The sequence below is a fragment of the Monodelphis domestica genome, chromosome 7, assembly GCF_027887165.1.
Source record: "Monodelphis domestica isolate mMonDom1 chromosome 7, mMonDom1.pri, whole genome shotgun sequence".
Classification (NCBI taxonomy): domain Eukaryota; kingdom Metazoa; phylum Chordata; class Mammalia; order Didelphimorphia; family Didelphidae; genus Monodelphis; species Monodelphis domestica.
The window spans coordinates 215,625,089-215,647,577 of NC_077233.1; the positions used below are offsets into that span (position 1 = coordinate 215,625,089).

Here is a 22,489-nt window from a genome sequence, read left to right on the forward strand (position 1 = left end):
TCTAAAACAAAAAAATTCATCCCCCTAAACTATCCATAAGAAAAGGGGGGTGGGATGGGTGGAGATGGGTTTTGTCCTGTTTTCTCCCCAGCTCTTTCACCCAAGATTGACTCCCTACTGTTATAATTTCTTCCTCCTGGCAGAAGATGAATCCTGGGTTAAAACAGGGCAGATTAATTGATATTTCAGGTGTAAAGTCTGGAAGGCAGATCAGCTTTCTCATTGTTGTTGCCTACAGAATGTTTCAAGTAGCTGCAACTGCTTCTGTCAGCTCTTGATAAGAGCCTGTGCAGAACAATGGGAGTCAAGATATTCCTGAGAAGAGGTGGGTTTGATTCGCCTTTCCAGGTGATAAACTTCTTAAGTGATAAGCTTCTTAGGGATCCCAGGAGACTTCTCCTCCTTCCTCACTTTCCCCATTATAAACCAGGCTGTCTTTATGCCTGTCATTTGCTCTTGTTCTTACTTCCTTCCTGTTCCATCTCACTTACCCCACCTACAGCTTTAAAACCCTTTTTCTTTTTTCCAGGCTGGAAAACGCAGCCTGCCAGACTCAGACAAAGCTATTTTGGATATTCTGGAACACGACCGGAAAGAGGCTCTGGAAGACAGACAAGAGTTGGTCAACAAGATTTATAACCTGCAGGAAGAGATGCGTCAGGCTGAGGAGCTAAGAGACAAGGTGGGAACCAGAGATGGAGAGAACCAACTATGGGAGGGGACAAGAGCCACACCTTCCCCAGGGGTTCCTCAAGCTTCATTGTAGTTGGGCCCCCTTTGGGCTGCCCATTCCTCTAGGAGATGTGATACCAGGCAGAGTATAATTTCCTTTGGTTTGTCAAATATTTGTTTCGTACCTGACTCTTTCCCTTGCCTGAGAATCTGAGGATAATGCCCTCAATTCATTTGGTTTGTAATGCCAAAAGGATGGCTTTGGATTCAGAGGGTCTTGGTTAAATTCCCAGCAATTCTATTTTTTTCCTGGGTTCAAATCTTAGCTATGGTTTTTTATAAATTTAGAATTACTGTTTTTTTTACATATAACAATGTAATATGTAACATAACAATAGCAATATATATGCTTTGTTATAAATATATAACAAATTATAATAAACATTCTTATCCAAGAGAAACAAATCCTCACATTAACTATAACTAGAAATCTATGTCTTATTTATGTTTTCCCCTTCCTTTCCATCCATTCCCTTTCCTCAAGAAGGCAGGTAGTATGATATAGATTGTACACATATAATACATATTTCCCTGTTCATCATGTTGTGACACAAGAAACATAATGCTTACACGAGAGAAAAGTTCATTGAGGAAATAAGTGAAAAATAGTATGTCTTGATCTGCATTTGGACTCTGTTCCTTCTATGGCACTGAACAACCTTTTTCACCATAAGTCCTTTGGAGTTGTCATGGAACTGATAATAGTTGTCATTCACAGTCAATCATCTTACATTATTGTTGTTATTGTGTACAACTTTCTCCTATCTGGGTGGCCTTAAGCAAATCACTTAGTCTTGTTAGGTCTCAGTTTCCTTCTTTATAAAATGAAAAGGTTGAAATAGATATCCTCTAAGGTCTCTTCTAATTTGTGAGTCCATGATCCTGTGCCATGTACAGTCTATGTGATTGCTATCTGATATACAATAGGGTCTGAATTTACCACTATGGGCTGAAATTCAGTTTCCTCATCTGTAAAATGAGGGGGTTTGACTAGATGACCTGTAACATCACTTCTAGCTCAAAATCTATGAATCTCTGAACTGCAGCATCTTATTAATATCAATTGAACCAAGAACAGGGAACTCTACCACTTTTTTTTTTTGCTCTTAGAATCGATACAAGTATCTGAGGCCATATTGAACCCCGGACCTCTTCAGGCCTGGCTCTCTATCCACTGAGCCACCAAGCTTCCCCAATTCTATTACTCTTAGAGGGAGAAAAAACAAGGAAAATTTTGTCAGGCATGACCTATTGATTGTTTGATAAATGTGTTGATTTCCCATGTCCCTCCTATAGTACCTAGAAGAGAAAGAAGACCTGGAATTAAAGTGCTCAACCCTGGGGAAAGACTGTGATATGTACAAGCACCGCATGAATACTGTGATGATCCAACTGGAGGAAGTTGAGAAAGAGCGAGACCAGGTACCCAAGGCAGCGACACTCCCAGAAAACAGGGATGGCTGACAACATAGAATTCCATTTCCATCAAGGGTTGGAGAGATTGACCTTAGAATTATGTGCAATCAGACCAGAGGAGTCATCACCCTCATTGGATCATTTGTTTCCATCATGGGCTGTGGACTACACTCAACTTGTGCAGTGTTCCTAGCTAAAATGGAGATCATTTTAAATCTCTATCACTTCTTTCTTTATCCAAGTTACATTTTGTAATCAGGAAACTTTCTGAATTGGCTTCCACCTGAATTTTGCAATATACTGGGTTAAGACCTTGACAGCTCAGATTTAAGGATGGAAAAAACTAGAGGGAAAGATGAAGACTTTAAGTTAGTAGAGAAGAGAAAGGTATAATTATAGCTAAAACAAGTAAAGCATGATGGCAAAGAGTATCTTGACCAGGATAGCTGGTCATAACATCAGCTATATCATGATTTCCAGCCAATGAGAAAAAAGATGTCCTTCTAACTGGAGGCCAGGGAATATGGGGATTTGGGATTTGATTGATTTGATCTTTGTATGACTGACCTAGGTGGCCATATTTCCTTGTCCATGGTAGGCATTCCATTCTCGTGATGAAGCACAGACGCAATATTCCCAGTGTTTGATTGAAAAGGACAAGTACAGAAAGCAGATCCGAGAGCTGGAGGAGAAAAATGATGAACTGAGGATTGAGATGGTCCGGAAGGAAGCCTGCATTGTGAACTTAGAGAGCAAAGTACGGCGCCTTTCCAAAGACAGCAATGGCCTTGACCAGGTAGGATGGAGCCCTTCACCTTCCCTCTATTCTCCAGGCTGAGAAGCCACAATACTGCCTTAATGTGAGGCAATTAATACCTGATTATAAGTATAGGTAGCATGGAGAGAACACTGGACTTAGAAGACCTAGATTCAAATCATGACTCAGATACTTATTTAGACTTGTTACTTTGGTGAATGGCCTAGTTTCTTTTTCTGTAAGATAAGGATAATATATTTGCCTTGCTTACCTTACAGATGTATTTTGAGAAAAGTGCCTTGCAAACTTTAAACTACATCATAATAATAACAATATTTTAAAGATATTTTATTTTACTAATTACATTTAATAACAATTTTCCATATAAGTTTTCTGAAGGTATATAATCAAAATTGTTTCCCTTCCCTCTTCCTTCCCCCCTCCAAGAGCTGACAAGCAATTAAATCTGAGTTATACATGTATTATCCTACAAAACATATTTCCATATTGTTCATCTTTGTAAGAGAATTATCATATAAAACCAAAACCCAAAATAAAAACCCAAATAAATTAAAATTAAGACAGTATGTTTTATCTGCATTTCGACTCCAACAATTCTTTCTCTGGAGATGTATGGCATTCTTTGTCATAAGTCATTCAGAATTGTCCCTGATCATTGTATTGCTGAGAGGACCTAAGTCCTTCACAGTTGATCATTTCCCAATATTGCCATCAGTGTGTACAAAGTTCTCCTGGTTCTACTTATTCCACTCTACATCAGTTCATGGAGGTCTTTCTAGCTCTTTCCAAAATCTTTTTAACAATATTAATAGCAAATATAAAAGTCAGTATTGAAACTGAACCATCATCCTCTAAGACTGTTCCTCAAACTTTTTGGTCTCAATGCTCTTAAAAATTATCAAGGGTCTCCCAAAGGGCTTTTCTGTGAGTTGTAGTTATTTGGTATTAGATATCTAAATGACAGTATTTTTTTTAATAGAACTCCCTGAAAGGGTCTTTGAGGTTCTGGGATCACATTTTGATTAATTCTGCTCTAAGACTTGCCTTTCTTAAAATTAAAGGTTCAACTTTTCTCCATCCTAAATAATCCTGACTAATATTATCTGCAAAATGGTGGGGATTCCAGCTCCCCTACAGCTCTAAATCTATGATCCTCTAATCTTTTTTTTAAACCCTTGCCTTTGGTCTTAGAATCAATACTGTTTGGTTCAATACAATTGGTTCCAAGGCAGAAGAGTGGTAAGGACTAGGCAATAGGGGTTAAGTGACTTGTCCAGGGTCACACAGCTAGGAAGTATCTGAGGCCAGTTTTGAACCCTGGACCTCCCATCTCTAATTATTTATCCACTGAACTACCTAGTTTCTGATTATGTTCTTATAATTTTATGTTCTGTAGGTATATATCAGTAATAGAAGCACAATTGATAAAGTCATTCATTAGGATCCTGTTTACACTTCCATCATCAAGGCCAATTATTGCTTTAATAACTTCACTGAAGCCATTAGTGCCTGGGTAAATGATAATGTGTTTGTATTTCCAGGGGGTGGTCTCCATTTGATGGTTTATTTCACAGCAAGGACCCAGGCTTTCAGCAACTAGCATTTATAAGAAAAGCAGAAAGTCTTACTTAAAGGGAACAAGTGATTGCCTTTCTTAAGACCAGTATAAACAAAACCCTGATTCATTAATTTGCTAATTCTTCTTCCCTGCAGTGTTAGTCCTTTGGTCTTTAGCTCTTAACATACATAAAAGGGCAGCGCTGCTATATTCTCTAAATCTTTAATCATCTTGGCTCTCTTCTAAAGCTTCCCCAAGATTTCCATGTCCCTCTTTAGTGGGGGAGCCCACAGCTGAGCACAGGACATAGTAAAAACCCAACTACTGCTGACAGTAACGGGGGACTCGTGAGTCTCCTGCTGTACTTGAATCATCTAATATTCTGTTTACCTCTTTTAAAATTGTGTGCTGTTTGCAGCATGATTGAGTAACTAGGTGGCTCAGTGGAATAGAGCACTGGAGGTAGAGTCAGAAAGACCTGAGTTCAAATCCAGTTTCAGATATTTACTAACTCTGTTACTCTGGGAAAGTTACTTATCCTCTGTATGTATACACCTGGGTTCCATTGAATACAAATAGTGAATACCATGAAGAGGTCACAAGTATTCAAATATGCACTTTTTAAAGTTATAATGTATAGCAGGGCAACTAGGTGGCTCAGTGGATAGAGAGCCAGACCTGAAAACAGGAGGTCCTGGGTTCAAATTTGACCTCAGATACTTCCTAGCTGTGTGACCCTGAGCAAGTCACTTACCCCCCATTGCCTAGCCCTTACTGCTCTTCTGCCTTGGAACCAATACATAGTATTGAGTCTAAGACAGAAGAATCTATACTATGTATTGATTCCAAAGAGTTTTTTTAAAGAATAGTCAAATACAATTTAAATTTAAAAAGTTATAATGTGTAAAATAGGTTAATTGACCACAGCATATAGATATATAAATTATAGCTAGACATATATATCCATATACACAGTAGCCTCAAAGTCTTAGGTTCTACTTAATTCTACTTAATAATGAATTAATAATAACATAATAAATAAGTAGTTGAATAATGAAAATAAAAAATAATAAATCCCATGAAGTGATCACATATATTTAAAATCATACTGTTTAAAGTTATCATTATATAAAATATGGTCATTGGTTCTAACCCAATGAAAATCTCCAAATTCAAAGTCACTATTTCATAGGACCTATTATTCACACTAATTGGGACCTAGATGTATATATAGATATAGATATTTCATGTATATGTATATATTTTTATACATGTGTGTGTGCATAGGATGTCTAAAAGCCTTGGTGCAGTTTTAAGCTTATTAAAGTTTTAAAATTACTAAAAAATAATTAAATTTTTAGATTTAAGCTTAAGATTACATCAAGAATTTTGGAGTAGTGTGTGCACGCACATGTATGGTGAATGCATGCACACACACACACACACATATATATATATATACCAGCTTCTCTGCAACTTATAGTCTTAGAAAGTTGCTGGAAGGGCTGAGAACTTAAGTGACTTTCCCAGGTCATGATGCCAGTGTGGGTCAGAGACAGAATTATGCATCTGGTCTTACTGTCTTAAAAGTCATCTTTCCCCAAACTAAGCCCGATTGTCTTTGCACATAAAGGACACAGGAGGAGCAGTGGTACATTGGACAGTTCTAGATTTAGATTCAGAGAAACTTGGATCACATTCTAGCTCAGCCACTTCACTAACTGTGTGACTTTGGGCAATTCAACCTCTCTTATCCTGTTTCCTCATCTGTAAAATAAAACAGGTTAGACTAGATGGCCTCAAAGATCTTTTCCAGTTCTAAATTTATGATCCTATAAATTGTGCAAGAGTGGAGGAAAATTATTTGCAAAAGTAACCAGAAACTAGATTATAAAAGAAGCTTAAAAAGAGAGAAATTTGGGCTCTCTCTTTAATAGATAGTAGGGAGCCACTGAAGATTTTTGAGCTGGAGTGTGACTTATGGCACATGTAAATCCATCTTTCAGCAATATGAAGTATGATTGAGAGCACCAGAAAGGAGAGACATTAAAGGCTGAAAAACCAGTTATCAAATTATCATAATGATCTAAATGTGAAGACGAATAGCAGATCTTAGATGGACCTTGAGGTTTACACAAGTGATGAATGGTTGTGCCATGGTGGCGAAGAGGGAATTAAAATTTTCAGACAAATAAGAAGTATGTAATGAAAGAAATCTTGATGGAATAATCAATATAGGGAAAAGAGAGGAAAGAAGGAAGGATAACTCCAAGATGTAATAACATTAATAATAACAAGAGCAACTACACTAGCAATAACATTTATATAACCCCTAGTAGGTCCTAGGCACTAGTGCTGAATAAGCACCATATAAATATTATCTCATTTGTTCTTCACAGTAACCCTGTGAGGTAGGTGCTATTATTATTATCCCCCTTTACAAATGAGGAAATTGAGGCAAAAAGACATTTAAGGGACTTTCCTAGCAGAGTCACATGACTAGGAAATATTTGAGACTAGTTGCTAGTACCAATAATGATATGTCATCCAACACTTTCATTTGTGGTCCGTTTCTAGAGTACCTTTACCTACCCTAAATTTATCTCCCTGTTTCCAGAGTCTCCCTAGGAATCTGCCTGTAACTGTTATCTCTCAGACCTTTGGAGATTCCAGCCCTAAGGCCAATGGTCAGGAGGCAGATGATTCATCAACTTCTGAGGATTCACCAGAAGACAGCAAGTACTTCTTGCCCTACCACCCCCCAAAGCGGAGAATGAATTTGAAGGGCATTCAGGTATTTCCTTATGGGGAAACCCAGGATGTAGGCACTAATTTCCAAAACCACTTAGTTCTCCTGGTTGAATGGAAGAGAAGGAATGCTACTTCCTTCAGATGTAAATGTTCCCCTTTTGGGGGGTTGGAGAGGCAAGGATTCAGTCATCACAAATGTGACTGGGCTCAATTCAACCTCATAAATGGAAGCCCCAGACCTATTAATTTGCTTTTATGCCTGTTATTCTGTTTCTACTAATCTGTCTTCCTTCATGATTACAGATAATAACAAAATAAAAAATTATAGCTTACCAAAGATCAATTCTTATTTACCCCAGACAAATTGTTAACAAGAAGGCTGGCTTTGGGGCTTCAGTGGCTATTGACACCATCACATGAGCTTTAGAAGGGGGAACCCGAGACCACTCTTTATTATGTTTCCCAAGTGCTTAGTAGCAATCAATGAGCCAGCTCTTATTGATGAGGAATATGAGCCTATTATTTATCCTTCTTATTGGAATTGTTTCCTTTCATGTCTACAGAACTTCATTCTTGAGAATTTCCCATCTCTGGGAAATTCTGGACTGAGTTCCCTTGAAGAATTTCAGGCCATAGGATCCTACTTATGGTACCTCTGAGTTCCTTGAAATGTGCTTTCCCCAACTTTAGATGCATGCCCAGATTCCCTCTCTTTCTCAGTCATTAATTCTAGGAGTCAGGGGGTCACTCTCCTGCCCCCTTTTAAGTTCCCATCATTTCCTTGCTTATAATTAGTCCCTAGTAGTGAGAATCAGATACACCACCACTGACAGAAAGGAGAGCAGATATAAGGAGCCAGATTGGAGGTAAACACATGTCCAACTCTCTTCTTTGGTCCAGGAGAGAATAAAAAATAAAGTGAAGTCAAGGGACCTTTTGATCACTTTTTAACTGAGCTGCTAGCGCTTGTCCATCTAATGCTTGCTGACTGAATGACTATGTCATGATCAACAACGTGACGTATGCAGTCTAGATGAAGAAAACTGATGCCAATCAGGGCATGAAAAATCTGTAATCTTCACCCCATTTTTGCCAGGTCATCTGGGCACGTGCCTCCAAAGCACAATCTGAGTGAGAAGCCAGGGAACAGCCTCCTGGCTTGGGTACCACAAGGGGTCATCTCAGAGATGCCTGAGTGCTTTGTCCCTTCCTACATCGTAGAATCATCCCTCTATGCCCCCCATAGCCAACATTTCCCTGTGCCACATACCCTTGTCTACTGGTCCTCACTCTCATTTTGGAGACATCTGAGTCCTATCTCTCCCCCACCTCTCCACTCCTGGGATCCTGTAGCATCTTCTGCCCAGAGCTATATTGTGCTTCTAGCCTGAATGTGTGGAGGCTGGGCTGGGGGCTGGGGGCAGGGGAAAGCTTTCTTGTTTGTATTAGCAGCTGCCTGATCTGAGCCCAGGGGAACCTACTCCACTCTTGTCATTCTTGCTGCAGGAGTCGGGTATCTTGGCGCAGGTGCTCCTTTATTCTGGGGACTCTCACTCTCTCCTCGGCCTCTATCTGATGAGGGTAGCCCAGGCTGTGTTTTAACAAAGGACAGAATGGCAGTGGTGGCTTGTTTCTTTTTCTTTCTTTCTCAGTGACTGTGACATGTGTCTAGAGTCCTGTTTGATTCTTATCCCATCCTTTTTCTCCCCTCTCCATTCACCCCCCTTCTCTTTCAGATGCAAAGAGCTAAATCCCCCGTCAGCATGAAGCGGGCATCAGATTTTCAAGGTTAGTGAGAATACCCAGATCCCTCTTGACTGTCTGTCAATCTGTCTCTTGCAGTCCATCTTTTTCTCCCGATGCAGTAATCAATCCGGCAGGGTAAACCTAGGACAAAGCTTGAGAGCCCCCATGTTGGGAGAGGGGGAGAAGGTTTTAGACAATAATTAATGATAATTGTCATCTGAAGAGGGCAGGAGTCTGACTGATCAAACGTAACATCTGTGGCTCAAGCTCACGCCTCCTAGGCCTCCTGGTACTTCTATCTAGGGCCCTTAAATACTCCTGCTGAACTTTGCATTTTTCCTAATGGATTACTATTTAGGAGGCTGCATGACCTTCTTCCTAAAACTCTTCAACCAAGGAAAATCCCCAGAGATGTGTGAGACTCCAGCGAATATGACCTGAGACATCTGCAAACACCTGGCTCCCTGAGACATGAAATGCCCTCTTAATACACCTCAATTCATTCATTCATTCATCCAGTCCTGTTGCATCCTTGCAAGAAATAGAAAGGCTGGGTGTGGCAATTTATAATTTACAGATAAGGCAAAAGAAAATTAAGGGAATAAGGGGAATACAACAGAGCTGGGGGTAGAACCTAAGGAAAGCTGACACCCCAATCAAGTAGTCATAGGATCACAAAAGAATGGACACAGAGATTTAAAGCTGGGAGAGATCTTGAAGGCCATCTAGTTCAATCCCCACATTTTTTACAGATGAGAAAATGGGGCATCAGAGAGACTAATTGATTCATCTAAAGACAGAAAGAGATAGTAAGAAAGGCAGGATTCGAATCCAAATCTCCTGACCCTAGAGTCAATGTACTTTCCTAGTTTTGTTTTTTTAACCCTTATTTTTTGTCTTAATAAGAACTCTAAGACAGGATGGCAAGGCTTATGTAAATAAAGTTAAGTGACTTTCCCTGGATCATACCACTAGGAGGCATTTGAAACTAATTTTGAACCCAGGACTTCTCATTTCTAGGCTTGACTTTCAATCTACTGTGCCACCTAGGAGGTATTTGAAACTAGTTTTGAACCCAGGACTTCTCATCTCTAGGCTTGACTTTCAATCTACTGTTCCACCTTGTCCTACTTTTCCTATTCTTTTAAGTAGATTGGATAATAGTCACTCTCAGGGCTCAGGGTGACTCAGGAAATCCTTGATTCAGTCCTCTCTAACTGCTGGACCTCTTATGATATGCCAACATCTAAACTGTAGATTTTAGAGCCAGACATTCTAGAATTCACAGTTCTAGACTCCAATTCCCTCTTGGAACTGTAAAGAGGATTCTGGTCAGAGCTGTCTGCCCATCCCCTTCCCTACACCCAGAGCTTCCTCTTCTTAGAGCTCATTTTAGAGGAATATCAGATAATGGTAACCCCTTTTAAGTAGCTGGAACCATGGTACAGTGGAAAGAAGGCATTTAGAGCCCTGAAACCTAGATTTAAATCCTGAAACCTCCGCTTACTACTTGTGCAAACTGATTGAATAATTTGCTTTTCTGGGGCTCTACTCCCCCATCTGTAAAGTGAAGGACTAGATGGGCTCCAGAATCCTTTCCAGCTCTAAAGTTGTAATCTTGTGAGCCTACATACTTCCTGCCCTAATTCTACCATGTCCCCAACTCTGCTCTGTGCTCTCACCCTGCAGTGCAGCAATACTTTGAGGACTGAAGAAAATGGTAACAATTCCAGGCTAGATTAGCTTGCCTCCTAGACTTCTCATTGTCAGGGCCATATTTACTCAAAGGTGGAGTAGATGACTACCTAGGATGGGGTAAGGGGATATCAGGAAGTAGTAAGCTCACATATACTCAAACAATTCTTCCTCTGTCTCTGTCTCTCTCTATTTCTGTCTCTATGTCTCTATCTCTGTCTCTGTCTCTCTGCCATTCTCTCTGCCTCTGTCTCTATCTCTTTCTCTGTCTCAGTCTTGTCTCTGTCTATCTTTGTCTCTCTGTTTCTCTATATCTCTGTCTCTGTCTCTTTGTCTCTTTCTCCATCTGAGATTGTCTCTATCTCCCTCTTTCTCTTTCTCTGTCTCTCTGCCTCCATCTCTCTCCACCACCACCTCTCAAAAATTTCCAACCAGTTATGCACCTGAAAATTCTCCATTAGAAATTCAGCCTTTTATGTTAGGCATTACCCTCTCTAGGAACCTCTTATAGTATCATACAGCAACAATATAATAAAAACATCATAAGGAGTGATAATGCTTTAAGTCATTCATTGTGAACTAGTTTATCAGATGCTTTCTTCTTAGGTGAGTCTTGGAGGAACCATAGAGATTTAATAAATCCAACTCCATTTTACAGAGGAAATTGACACTCAGAGACATTAAAGAATTTGCTTACTGCCACACAAAGTGGGGCCTCTGGGTAGTAGAGGTACATTGAGTGCCAACAAGATAGGGTAGGAGCACTGAAGAAAGAAATAAGACAAAGAAAGAGAGGTAAGCATATAATCCTAATAGCAATATTTCTCTGTTTAATGATTCTAGGGACTAAGATAGAATTTAAATTCTTAAAGTTTTATTAAACCTAGAAACATGAAATTAGTATTCCAAAGAGATCCTGAAATTTCATATCTGGGGAAGATAATGGTACTTTAATCAAAATTGAGGATCAGTGATTTAAGAATAACAATACATTTGACTTGAAAAAATTTTTTAAAAGATGAAGTTTTTTTTATGTCACATGATAAGGAGCAGCTAAGTGACTTAGTGAGTGGATAAAGAGGCAGGCATGGCATTGAGATGATTTAGGTTCAAATCTGACCTCAGACACTTCCTAGCTGTATGTCCCTGGGAAAGTCACTTAATCCTATTTGCCTAGCCCTTACTGATCATCTGCCTTGGAAATTAGTATCAATTATAAGACAGAAAATAAGGTGTTGTTGTTGTTGTTGTTGTTTCTAACGGGGAAGGGTATGGAAAGCAATAACAACTGGAGGGGGCAGGAATTTAGGGAAGGCTTAATAAGGCATGGAATCTGAGGTGAACTTTGAAGGAAGTTAGGGATTCCAAGAAATGGAGGTGAGGAAGAAACACTTTCCAGGCATGAGAGACATGCTTATGGAAAGGTGTGGAGGGAGGAATTTAAAAGTCACATACAAGGAACAGCAAGTAGGCTAATGTGACTAGACCAGAGAGTAGCAAAGGGGAGTAATGAGAACTAAGTGTGAGAAGGTCAACTGAAGCCAGATTGAAAGTTTTTAACTGATAAACAAAAGAGTTTGTATTGCCTCTAGTCAATAGGGAACCACTGAAGCTTCTTGTGCAGATTGAAATGGGCAAGTAAAAAATGGCCTAGATACATTGATCTCCCCCCCCCCCCCGTCTGTCTGTATATCTCTGTCTCTCTCTCTGTCTCTCTGTCTCTGTCTGTTTCTCTCTCTGTCTCTCTGTCTCTGTCTCTCTCTGTCTGTCTCTCTGTCTGTCTCTCTCTGTCTGTCTCTCTGTCTGTCTCTCTCTGTCTCTCTCCCCACCCTCTCTTTCCCCCCACCCTAATTCTTCTTTCTCTCCCATAAAGAAAACGGGATGGATGCCAGCAGCAGCTCCTCCAATCCTCTTTCCATTGACAGCTCTTTCAACAAGATGGTAAGGTGAACCTCTCCTTTTCCTTAACTTGTAGCCATTCAGAACCTGATCCCCAACTCTCTGATTTAAGACTTATCATTAGCTAAGTTGTGTGTTGCCACTCCCACCCCCAGAGTATTGGCTCCCTCTTCCTATTTTTGCACAGGTAAATTATTGGAGCCATACTATTTACCTTTCCAGAGTCATTGTGCTAGGGCTTATATGTATTTAAAGATATTTCAATACAACCATATACCACACTGACACCTCCTTGCTTCCTCCTCTTTCAATTTTAACATTTTGAAGGGAGGAGGATATGGCTACCAAGCTACCAAGCTAGAGCTACCAAGGGCTGTAATGAATCCTATACAGTCAAAAAACTGGGACCTGCTGTATCTTCTCAGACAGCCTCTGGCAATTTTGGCAGGATTAGGGAGGCAAGATGGTGATGCTGTTAGCAGGTAGAAATGCACGTATATCAAAGCAAATTTTCCCCATCCATGCCCCACTGCATGGGGCTGTTACCCCATGTTACCCAGGCAACCTTGAACCAAGCTGCCCTAGCCCCATTACCCAGACCCCCCACAAGGAATAGCAGCTCCAGGAAATTAGAATATTTGCCCCTTCCAGGGGTAGACCACATAGGATATGGGTTCTTAACCTTTTATTTAGTGCCATGGACTCCTTTGGAGGGCTAATGAAACCTATGGCCCCCTTCTCAGAATAATATTTTCCAGTGCATAGCAAAATAACTGGGGTTGCAAAGGAAACCAATTTTATGAATGTATGATTATAATTTTATAAGTTCAAAACCCCCATATTAAGAACTCCTGTCCTAGGAAGGTCAGTTTGGCATTCAAAATAAGTCCCAAGGAAAGAGGACAGGGATATTTGTAATGAACTGATGGCTACATAGGGAAGAATATCTCCAAGGTAGCTCCTGGAAGGCAGTCTGGTGACCTCCTTAACATGGACCTGACTTCAGCATTTATATGGGCCTGCTAAGCCTCAAGCCCACAATTCCAACTAAGCAATTGGTGCCTTAATGCAATGTGCCTCTGCTCCTGGAGCACATCATAAAGGTCCTGGGTATAGTGAGCAAAGAAAGCTCTCTCATCTCTGGAGGGGAGAATGTGGCATCCTGCTCTTTGGCAAATCTGCCTAGAGCAGTCCTTCTCTCCTCCCCACCCCCTTTATTCACACAGATGTGTAAGCAGATGCACACTGATCCCAGTGGTCATGAACTAAGCCTGTTCCTTTTCTCTGGCCAGGATTTGTAGGGAAAGACAGAGAGCTCTGATTGCCCTCAAAAACTTCTGAGCAGAAAGAAACACCAATCTGGCTAATAATGCAGATTCACATTAAAGATATATTAAATTGCACGCAGACATATGTATATATTTGTACATATATGTAAGCATATACAAAATATCTGTCTTTATATAATATGTCTATATATTTGGGTGTTTTAAAGCTGCCTCATAGAAATCGCAACAGCATCATGTCCATCACTGCTGAGCCTCCAGGAAATGATTCCATTGTCAGAAGATGTAAAGAAGATGCTCCGCATCGTAGGTAGGTGACTAAGGAAGGAAGACATGTCCATTGGAAAAACCAACTACCTTGCTACTCAGTGTCAGTTTAGACCACTTCCATCTGAGAGCCACAATCCTTAGACTTTCTTCCAAGGAGTCACTGGCAACCCACCAGTGCCACTGAGAAATGAAAATAGACCATGGCAGAGATTATGTTTGCACAGTTTTCTACACCTGACTGAAAATAGAAGAATGTTGGCAAGAATACAGATGTTCAGAAGTATATGAATATTTGGCATCCTCTGTGGGTAATCAATGACTGGCAAATGACTTTCTGGTAGGACCCATCATTACCACTTCCTTCCTTCCTTGGCTGTGCATTCAGAAGAATAGTTGGATGTTCTGTTTCCTCCTTTTTGGGGGAGAGAAGTCATCTATTGAAAGGAATTGTTGGGTTGGGCAGTAAGAGAACCAAAGAGTTACTCCATAGTCCTTTCTAAAAAATGAGTTGGGGGGAAAGGTAGAATTTCCATGTTAACTTCATCTACCATGCCAATGACTTAACTTGAAAATTCTGCACAAACTCCCTTAGCCATCATGCAGTGCCTCCTTTCCCTAATGCAGGAAGCAAGCCTGATAAAATGGAATCTTCTGAGTTTGTTTTTAGACAGCCATGTGTTATTATTGTTTTTCTTATGTCCTGATCTTCTATTACTGTCCTTGGATGCCCCCCATTTGAAAGGACCACAAGTGTAGAAATACCAGAATAGTATCAAGCATTACTGTCTTCCATTTGTTCTATCAGGGTACTCACTCTATTTTCAACCCATCATGGAATAAAGTCCATTGAAGTATAAATGGATGTTATACAATTAGACTCTCAAAGAAGTCAGAATGAGAGTGGAAATATCAGGCTCAGGCCATCAGAGACCTCTGCTCACCTACCATCCCCATTTGGCTTACACCATTAATACTACCTATGCTTGGATGGCAGCTGCAATGCTCTCCTCCCCACAAGTTTTCATGCTTGGTTGCCTCAGATAGATGATAGATAGATGACAGACAGACAGACAGACAGAGACAGAGAGAGAGAGATTAGATGGATAGATAGATAGATAGATAGATAGATAGATAGATAGATAGATAGATAGATAGATAAATGTATAAAGATATAGATCTCTATATCTATATATACACCTCAGTCTCCAGAGCCATTTTCCATTCAAAGATGCCTTACTAATGACACATTCCTTCCCATGAATAACTTAAGGATTCATGAGGGTATATTTTGCTTCCCCAATATTGTTCCTGATGTCTCCATACCAACCTGCCCATTTATTTTCAGCCTGCCATCTCCTGGTCCTGTCACATAGGACCCCCTCATCAATACCTCTTGAAAAGTTGAGAATCTCTTACAATCCCTTTCTCTTTCTCTTTCTTCTTTCTCCTCCCCCTACCACTCCCCCATATATACAATGTGTGTGTTCTCAAGCATTCTCACATACATACATACATACTCTGCTACCATCATCTCTCCCTTTTGTCTTACAGTATAGTTGAAGAAGACACTGACAGTTTTGGATTTGATGCCTTAGACCTAGATGGTAAGTGTATGGCAAATTGGAGGGATCCTCAAAGTATCAATCAGTTAGTGGTGCAAGAATGAAGGGGACCTGGGTGTGGTGGTGTATTCCTATAATCACTGCTACCAAGAAAGCTGAGGCTGGTATATCTCTTTAGTTAAGTCAATTTCACTTCTACACACAAGCCTGGAATCAATATGATGAAACACAGAACTTCCAGCCTGGGCAAAACAGAGAGAAATAACCTCTAAAAAAGGAAAAGAAAGAGAAAGAAGAGGAGGAGGAAGGGGAAGAGGTTCACATGACAAGGAGAACACTGAAGTTGTTCTTCATTACTGTAAGATATAAGAAGGGAAGCCATTGCCTAACTCTGGTGGTTTTATATATAGCTTTATAGGGGTTTTTCAGAGAGGCAGTAGGAGAGAAGGAAAAGGGAGCTGCATCTGTATGTGTATGTGTGTGAGAGAGAGGAGAAGGAGAAGGAGGAGGAGAAGGAGAAGAAGAACAAGAAGAAGAAGAAGAAGAAGAAGAAGAAGAAGAAGAAGAAGAAGAAGAAGAAGAAGAAGAAGAAGAAGAAGAAGAAGAAGAAGAAGAAGAAGAAGAAGAAGAAGAAGAAGAAGAAGAAGAAGAAGAAGAAGAAGAAGAAGAAGAAGAAGAAGAAGAAGAAGAAGAAGAAGAAGAAGAAGGAAAAAGAAGAAGGAGGAGGAGGAGGAGAAGAAGAAGGAGAAGAAGAAGGAGAAAGGCTAAGAAAGAAAAAAAGGGCAACATGTTTTACTGTCTTTAAACCTAAAAGCATAGGACTCCTAGATAGATTAACAGAAAAACAAGAAGGAGGGAAGGAAGGAAGGAAGGAAGGAAGGAAGGAAGGAAGGAAGGAAGGAAGGAAGGAAGGAAGGAAGGAAGGAAGGAAGGAAGGAAGGAAGGAAGGAAGGAAGGAAGGAAGGAAGGAAGGAATGGTTAGTTTTATTACCTAACAGAAAGTAGGTACAGGAAAGAGACTGAAAGGTCTTAGGGGAAGAGGATGAAGAGAATGTTATCATCACAACCTTCCAAGGGAGGCACTTGTGGCTAAGTGAAGAAGAGGGGCCTAGGCATCAAGGCTTTGAAGAAGGCATCACTGTCAACCATGGAGTCCTCTGTCTTGTTAAACTGGCAGTGCAGAAAACTCTCCAGATTTCTGGATTTGGGTTTCATGACTTTAATATTCAAGCATTTGCCCTTTCAATCCACCCTAAATTGAGCTACCTTCCTCACCCCAGCCCTACCTCTCATATGCGGCAGCCCACAGTCCTCCAGTTTAAAAGGCACTGGGGAATCCTCCTTGATTGGAGACAGTCATAAGATGAAAAATAGTGCAGAAAGCTTACTGCTTCTGACAGGGGCTGTGTAAATTAGAAGAATTGAAAAAAACATTGGAAAATAAAAGGGAGAACTTTGGAGATAAATGGACTGTTGTCTAAACTAGCTTTTGCCTCTGAAGGTTATCTTCTCTGAATCATAGAGTGGGCACAAGTGTGTGGGCCCTACTGTGTTCCCCTTGTTGACTTCCTTATCCTGTTAGTAAACCTCTCTCCTCAAGGGCATCAGCCTCTCCAAAGTGAATGTGGTCTTTTGGTTAGGGGATCATTTATAGCACAGGAGCTGTGCTTTGGCTGAAAAGAAGCAAGAGAATAAATTTATCTGTAATTATGAAATATCACTGATATCTGACAAGACTGATATATATATATATATATATATATATGGATTGGTTTTCCTACCTCCATATATAAAGTCCCTTTCCCTGACTGGTCACTGCTACTATGAGCTACTTCATTAGCCCAGTCAAGATTATTTTTCTCTCTTTTCAGATGACAACCATGACCGCTATTCCTTTGGACCCCCCTCCATCCATTCTTCTTCCTCTTCCCACCAGTCTGAGAGCCTGGATGCTTTTGATCTTGAGCAAGTCAACTTCATGTTTAGGAAATTTTCTCTGGAAAGGTATTACAGCAGGAAATGGGAAAGTAGAGACTAAGGATAGGGATATTAGTAAAGAGAAATAGCTGGCTTTATGGAGAAAAGTCCTCTTCTGATAGTCTGACTAACCTGCAATAGCTGTATGTCACCATGTACTCCTGAGTTATACTGTAGCCATAGAACTTTTTTAACCCTTACCTCCCTTCTTAGAATAAATACTGTGTGTTGGTTCCAAGACAGAAGAGCAATAAGGGATAGGCAATAGAGTTTAAGTGACTTGCCCAGGGTCACACAGTTAAGAGGTGTCTGAGGCCAGATTTTTAACCTAGGACCTCCTGACTCTAGACCTGGCTCTTAATCCACTGAGCCACCTAGCTTCCCCCAAAGCCAAAGAACTTTAAAATCATTGAATAGTGGTTCAGCTAGTTAGACACAGATTCTGGGCTAGAATGGTATGAGCCAGTAGAAAGAATGCTAGAGTTAGAGTAGAGGGGCATGAGTTAAAATCTCAGCACTCACCTGTGTGATAATGGGAAAATAACTTCATTTGGCTAGATCTCTGTTTTCTCATCTTAAAATGAGGGGTTTGAACTGTATGATCTCTAAGATCCTTTCTAGCTCTATATATCTATGATCCTATGAGCTTAAGTTTCCCAACTCCCAATTTGATGTTTTTCCCAATACAACTCAAAGTCCCTGTGAAGTCCTACTTGGCAAAGTCACCAACTGTTCCAGCTGAAGTCTTGTGGCTTACAGAGGCATGGTCAAGGAAGGGGCAGGTTTCATTGAACTAGACTGACTCCAGTGACCTTGTGTCTAAATCCTAATAGTGTCTGGATTTGGTTCTTTCTAGCCAGGGGAAATAGGTTCCATTTCCTGCCTGTGTTTTCGATTAAGGACTTAGTTGGAAGCCTTCTCCCATAACTTAAGCAACATAACCCCTAAGACCATTTTCTCTCCATCCACACTCTAGCTTCTAATAAACACAGGAAACTGGCACATACAGGTTCTGTCTCCCCTTGGCTTTTCCTGGGTAGAAGCTCTCTATTCTTAGCCTAGTGCATCCAAAACCAGGCCCATCTAAGCAGCTTCTTGATTTCCTGGCCCTAGACCTTTCCGTCCCTCTGTCACATCTGTTGGTCACATCAAGACCACATGCCATCCAGTACAGCATACAACCCTGAACGGAGATAACCTCATCACTGAAATCACCCTGCTGGGGGGAAATGATCGAGGCAGCTTCATTCACTCTGTCAAGCCAGGATCCCTGGCGGAAAAAGAAGGCCTCCGGGAGGGACACCAGCTGCTACTGGTGAGGCTTAAAAAAAGTTCTCATTATTTTCCCCTCTATTTCTTCTCTGTGTTTATGCCACTGACACAATGCAAGGTCCCCCTGACAATCTGTTCCTGTGTTTTGTTATGGAATGCCTAAATGGAAAGAGAAAAAAAATGGGAAAGGGCAGAGCCTCTTCTCTGCCCCCTCCCAAGAATACCATCTTTGGGAGGGGATGGGAGTTAGGAAAGGTCACATCCTCCTCTCCTCCCCATCCCCAGCAAGTATTCTTGATTGTATTTCTAGAGCAGGACCCTCCCATTACACATGTACATGCATATGCTCAGAGAGGCAAGTGATAAAAAAGTTTAACAAGCATGATTTAAGTAGGACGCTTTATTCCCTCCCAGCAGCACCAGGCAAGTTGTTTGTTCAGAAAAAGATGCTTTTATTTCATATGTGGAATAATCCTACTCACGAGGCTCAGCCAGCCTATGGAGCCCGCAGTGAGGAACAGTGTTTCTTTGATATCTAGCTAGAGGGCTGCATCAAAGGAGAGAAGCAGAGCGTTCCCTTGGATACTTGCACAAAGGAGGAAGCACACTGGACAATTCAGAGATGTAACGGCCCCGTCACACTGCACTATAAATTCAACCATGAAGGTAAGGCCTGAGTAAACCCCATTCAGCACCACGGCCAACACACCAGTGGCGCCCCATTCATTTCTCACCAGTCTTCTCTTGTAAATGGTGGAGAGGGCACTGGATCTGGAGTCAGGAAGCTTAGGTTTGAATTCTGGCTCTGGCATTTCCTGCCTGGAGAACCCAGACCAAGTGACCAGATTTCTTGGAGTCTCACCTGTAAAATGGGGACAATAATAATAGCAACTCGTATTTCATTTACAAACTGCTTTTCTCACAACCATTCTGGGACGGAGGAAGGGAGGGAGGAAAGGAAAGGAAAGGAAGGATTGGAAATGTGTTTGGGGAAGGGACTTAATCTGGCTTTCACTGGTCTAGGTAATTCTCTATAAGGAAAACCCTTCTTCTAAGCACTTACCAGTAGAACAGACATGACATCTCACTTCCTCTCTCTAGGTCCTTGCATAGGCTGTTCCCTATGCCTGTAAATCACATCATTCTCATCTCTGCCTCTTAGGAGCCCTTGTTTTCTGTACATATCAACTCAAATATCATATCCTACATGAGACCTTTCCTACTCTCTTTAGCTACATGTATCTCCCTGCTCCATGATTATTTGGGAGGAAGAAGTAAAAAAACCCTATCATTTCTAAGGTATCGGGAGCTATAATTAAAGAAACTTCTGTACCAATGAAGATCAGCACCCATTCCTTAATTTTTAGATTTAGAGACTGTAGTACTTGGGCCACTAAGAGGTTTAATAATGGCTTGTCCAAGATCACACAGCTAGTGTGTGTCCAAGATGGAATGTGAAGCCAGCTCTTCCTGATTCCTGGGCCAAGTTTCTATTCTCAAGTAAGTCAAATGACAAGCATTTATCAAAATCACACTATGTTCTAGGCACTCTGATTAGTGCAGGGGATACAAGGAAAGGCAAAAACAGTTCCTTCCCTCAAATAGCTCTCAATCTAATGGGGGAGAAAAGATGCAGATAGTGATGTATAAACAAGATATGTATAGGAAATATAAATGATCTGGCTCTCAATGTACCTAGATATGATATAGCTATACATACATACACTTAGTATTAGTATTATTATCTCCATTTTACAGATGAATAAACAGGCTCAGAGAGGTTAAGTAACTTACCCAATGTCACGCAGCCAGTAAGAGTCAGAGCCAGAATTCAAACTTGAGTATCTCATGTTTTCAAGGTTAGTACCCTTTCCACTATTCCAATCTACTTGTATTGCCTACCTCATAGTTCCTTTTTTGAGGAAAGTACTTAGAAACATCAAAGCATTCTAGTCATAAAAGTTTTTCCTATTGTTCAATTGTTGAATTGCATCAATACTATTTATTTTCTCTTAAACCAAGGGTTCTTCATTTTTTAGGAGGTGTCTCTGAGTCTGGGGAAACCTCCTTTCTCAGAAGAATTTTCTAAATACATAAAATAAAAAACATAGAGATAAGAACGAAACCAAAGGCTAATGGAAATAGACATCTGTCCCTCCCAACCAAGTTCATGGACCCCCTGAAATCTTCCCACAGACATCTACTTCAGATTATTCTCCATAGGGGCAACTATGTATCCACACCACCATTTCTCCCCTCTCCTGTTACAGACCAGCCTGGGCTCTGAGTGATTATGATCAGACCAAAGGCAAGACACTGATCCCCATGGCATTTTACACCCTCCCTGGCCACAAGTGAAAAATATGACCCCCAGGCATGCAAGCACAAGTTAGAAACTGGTTACATAGAACAGGCATGACATCTAAACACCAAAAGGTACAGAAGATTCTTTGCAAAATGGGGTTTTTGTGTTTTCACATTCATGATTAAGGAATACACTTTCTCCTGGATCTGAAGCAATCACTTGGCTGCAGCAACCAATTCTTGGTCCAGGACTGAGCTCTGCCTGGGGAGACTAGGCTATGATTGGATTAAAATTCAGAGACCTTTGGCTCTTTGGTTCCTCAAGCATCCCTGTAACAAGCATTCGCCTTTCTCTTGGCCTCCAGTGGCTTTTTAATAGTATTACCCATAGCTTGCCTAAGTTGCTTGGCTATTGTGCGTTGGGTTTTGTTTTACATTTCCAACATCTGATTTACCATTCTCACCTCTGAGTTTTCCTGGATGATTATCTCTGCAGCTGGATCTTATTTTTAACTACTAGGGCTCATGAATGTTTAAACGGAGCATAAATAGCCAGACACAGTCTCTCCACCAGCAAAAGCATCCTCCCAGCAGTGTCCTGTCGGTGCAGAAAATAATCATCATAATGCTCTGCACCTAAACAGGTCAAATTTGACTTGGTGAAAGCAGACACTTGGTAGGGAGTAGTTTTCTCACTCCATGGTACGACATTCATTTGAACATAAAATCATGAGGTACTTTCTGTAAACTCGCTCTCCAAAAGGTTTCCCCCATGAAAATGTTTGTTGTTCTATTGTTTTTCAAGTCTCATCCAACTCTTCATAACCTTATTTGGGATTTTCTTGGCAAAGATGCTGGAACAATCTGTCATTTCCTTGTCTAACTCATTTCACAGATGAGGAAACTGAGATCACCAGGGTTAAGTGACCTACCCAGGATCAATTAGCTAGTTAAGTGCCCAAGGCTTGATTTGAATTCAGGGCTTACTCCAGGACTGGCACTCCATCCTCTCACCACCTGGCCACCCAGTGAAAATAAAAGCCCTCTATAATAAAGAACTGTTTGTTTGATCATAGACTTAGAGCTGGAAGAGACCTTAGAGTAGATCTAGTCCATCTCTTTCATTTTACCCATGAGGAAACTGAGGTAAAGGGAGGTAAAGGTACTCCCACAAGGTCATCCAAGTAGTAAATAGCAGACCCTGGATTTTAATCAAGCATTCTGTCTCCAATTATAGCACTGT

General features: G+C 40.7%; 1 protein-coding gene across 1 annotated transcript in view; it reads left to right on the top strand.

Moving 5' to 3' along the window:
- The window catches only part of CARD11 (caspase recruitment domain family member 11), a 142,792-nt gene that overhangs the window by 94,366 nt on the left and 25,937 nt on the right, over positions 1 to 22,489 (top strand). Inside the window, exons 6-16 of the mRNA XM_007498411.2 lie at positions 530 to 682; positions 2,029 to 2,154; positions 2,747 to 2,944; positions 7,102 to 7,278; positions 8,972 to 9,023; positions 12,550 to 12,617; positions 14,071 to 14,171; positions 15,683 to 15,735; positions 17,565 to 17,697; positions 18,784 to 18,985; positions 19,482 to 19,608. Of these exons, the coding sequence (XP_007498473.1) occupies positions 530 to 682; positions 2,029 to 2,154; positions 2,747 to 2,944; positions 7,102 to 7,278; positions 8,972 to 9,023; positions 12,550 to 12,617; positions 14,071 to 14,171; positions 15,683 to 15,735; positions 17,565 to 17,697; positions 18,784 to 18,985; positions 19,482 to 19,608 (1,390 nt within the window). The remainder of the gene's footprint in view (positions 1 to 529; positions 683 to 2,028; positions 2,155 to 2,746; positions 2,945 to 7,101; positions 7,279 to 8,971; positions 9,024 to 12,549; positions 12,618 to 14,070; positions 14,172 to 15,682; positions 15,736 to 17,564; positions 17,698 to 18,783; positions 18,986 to 19,481; positions 19,609 to 22,489) is intronic.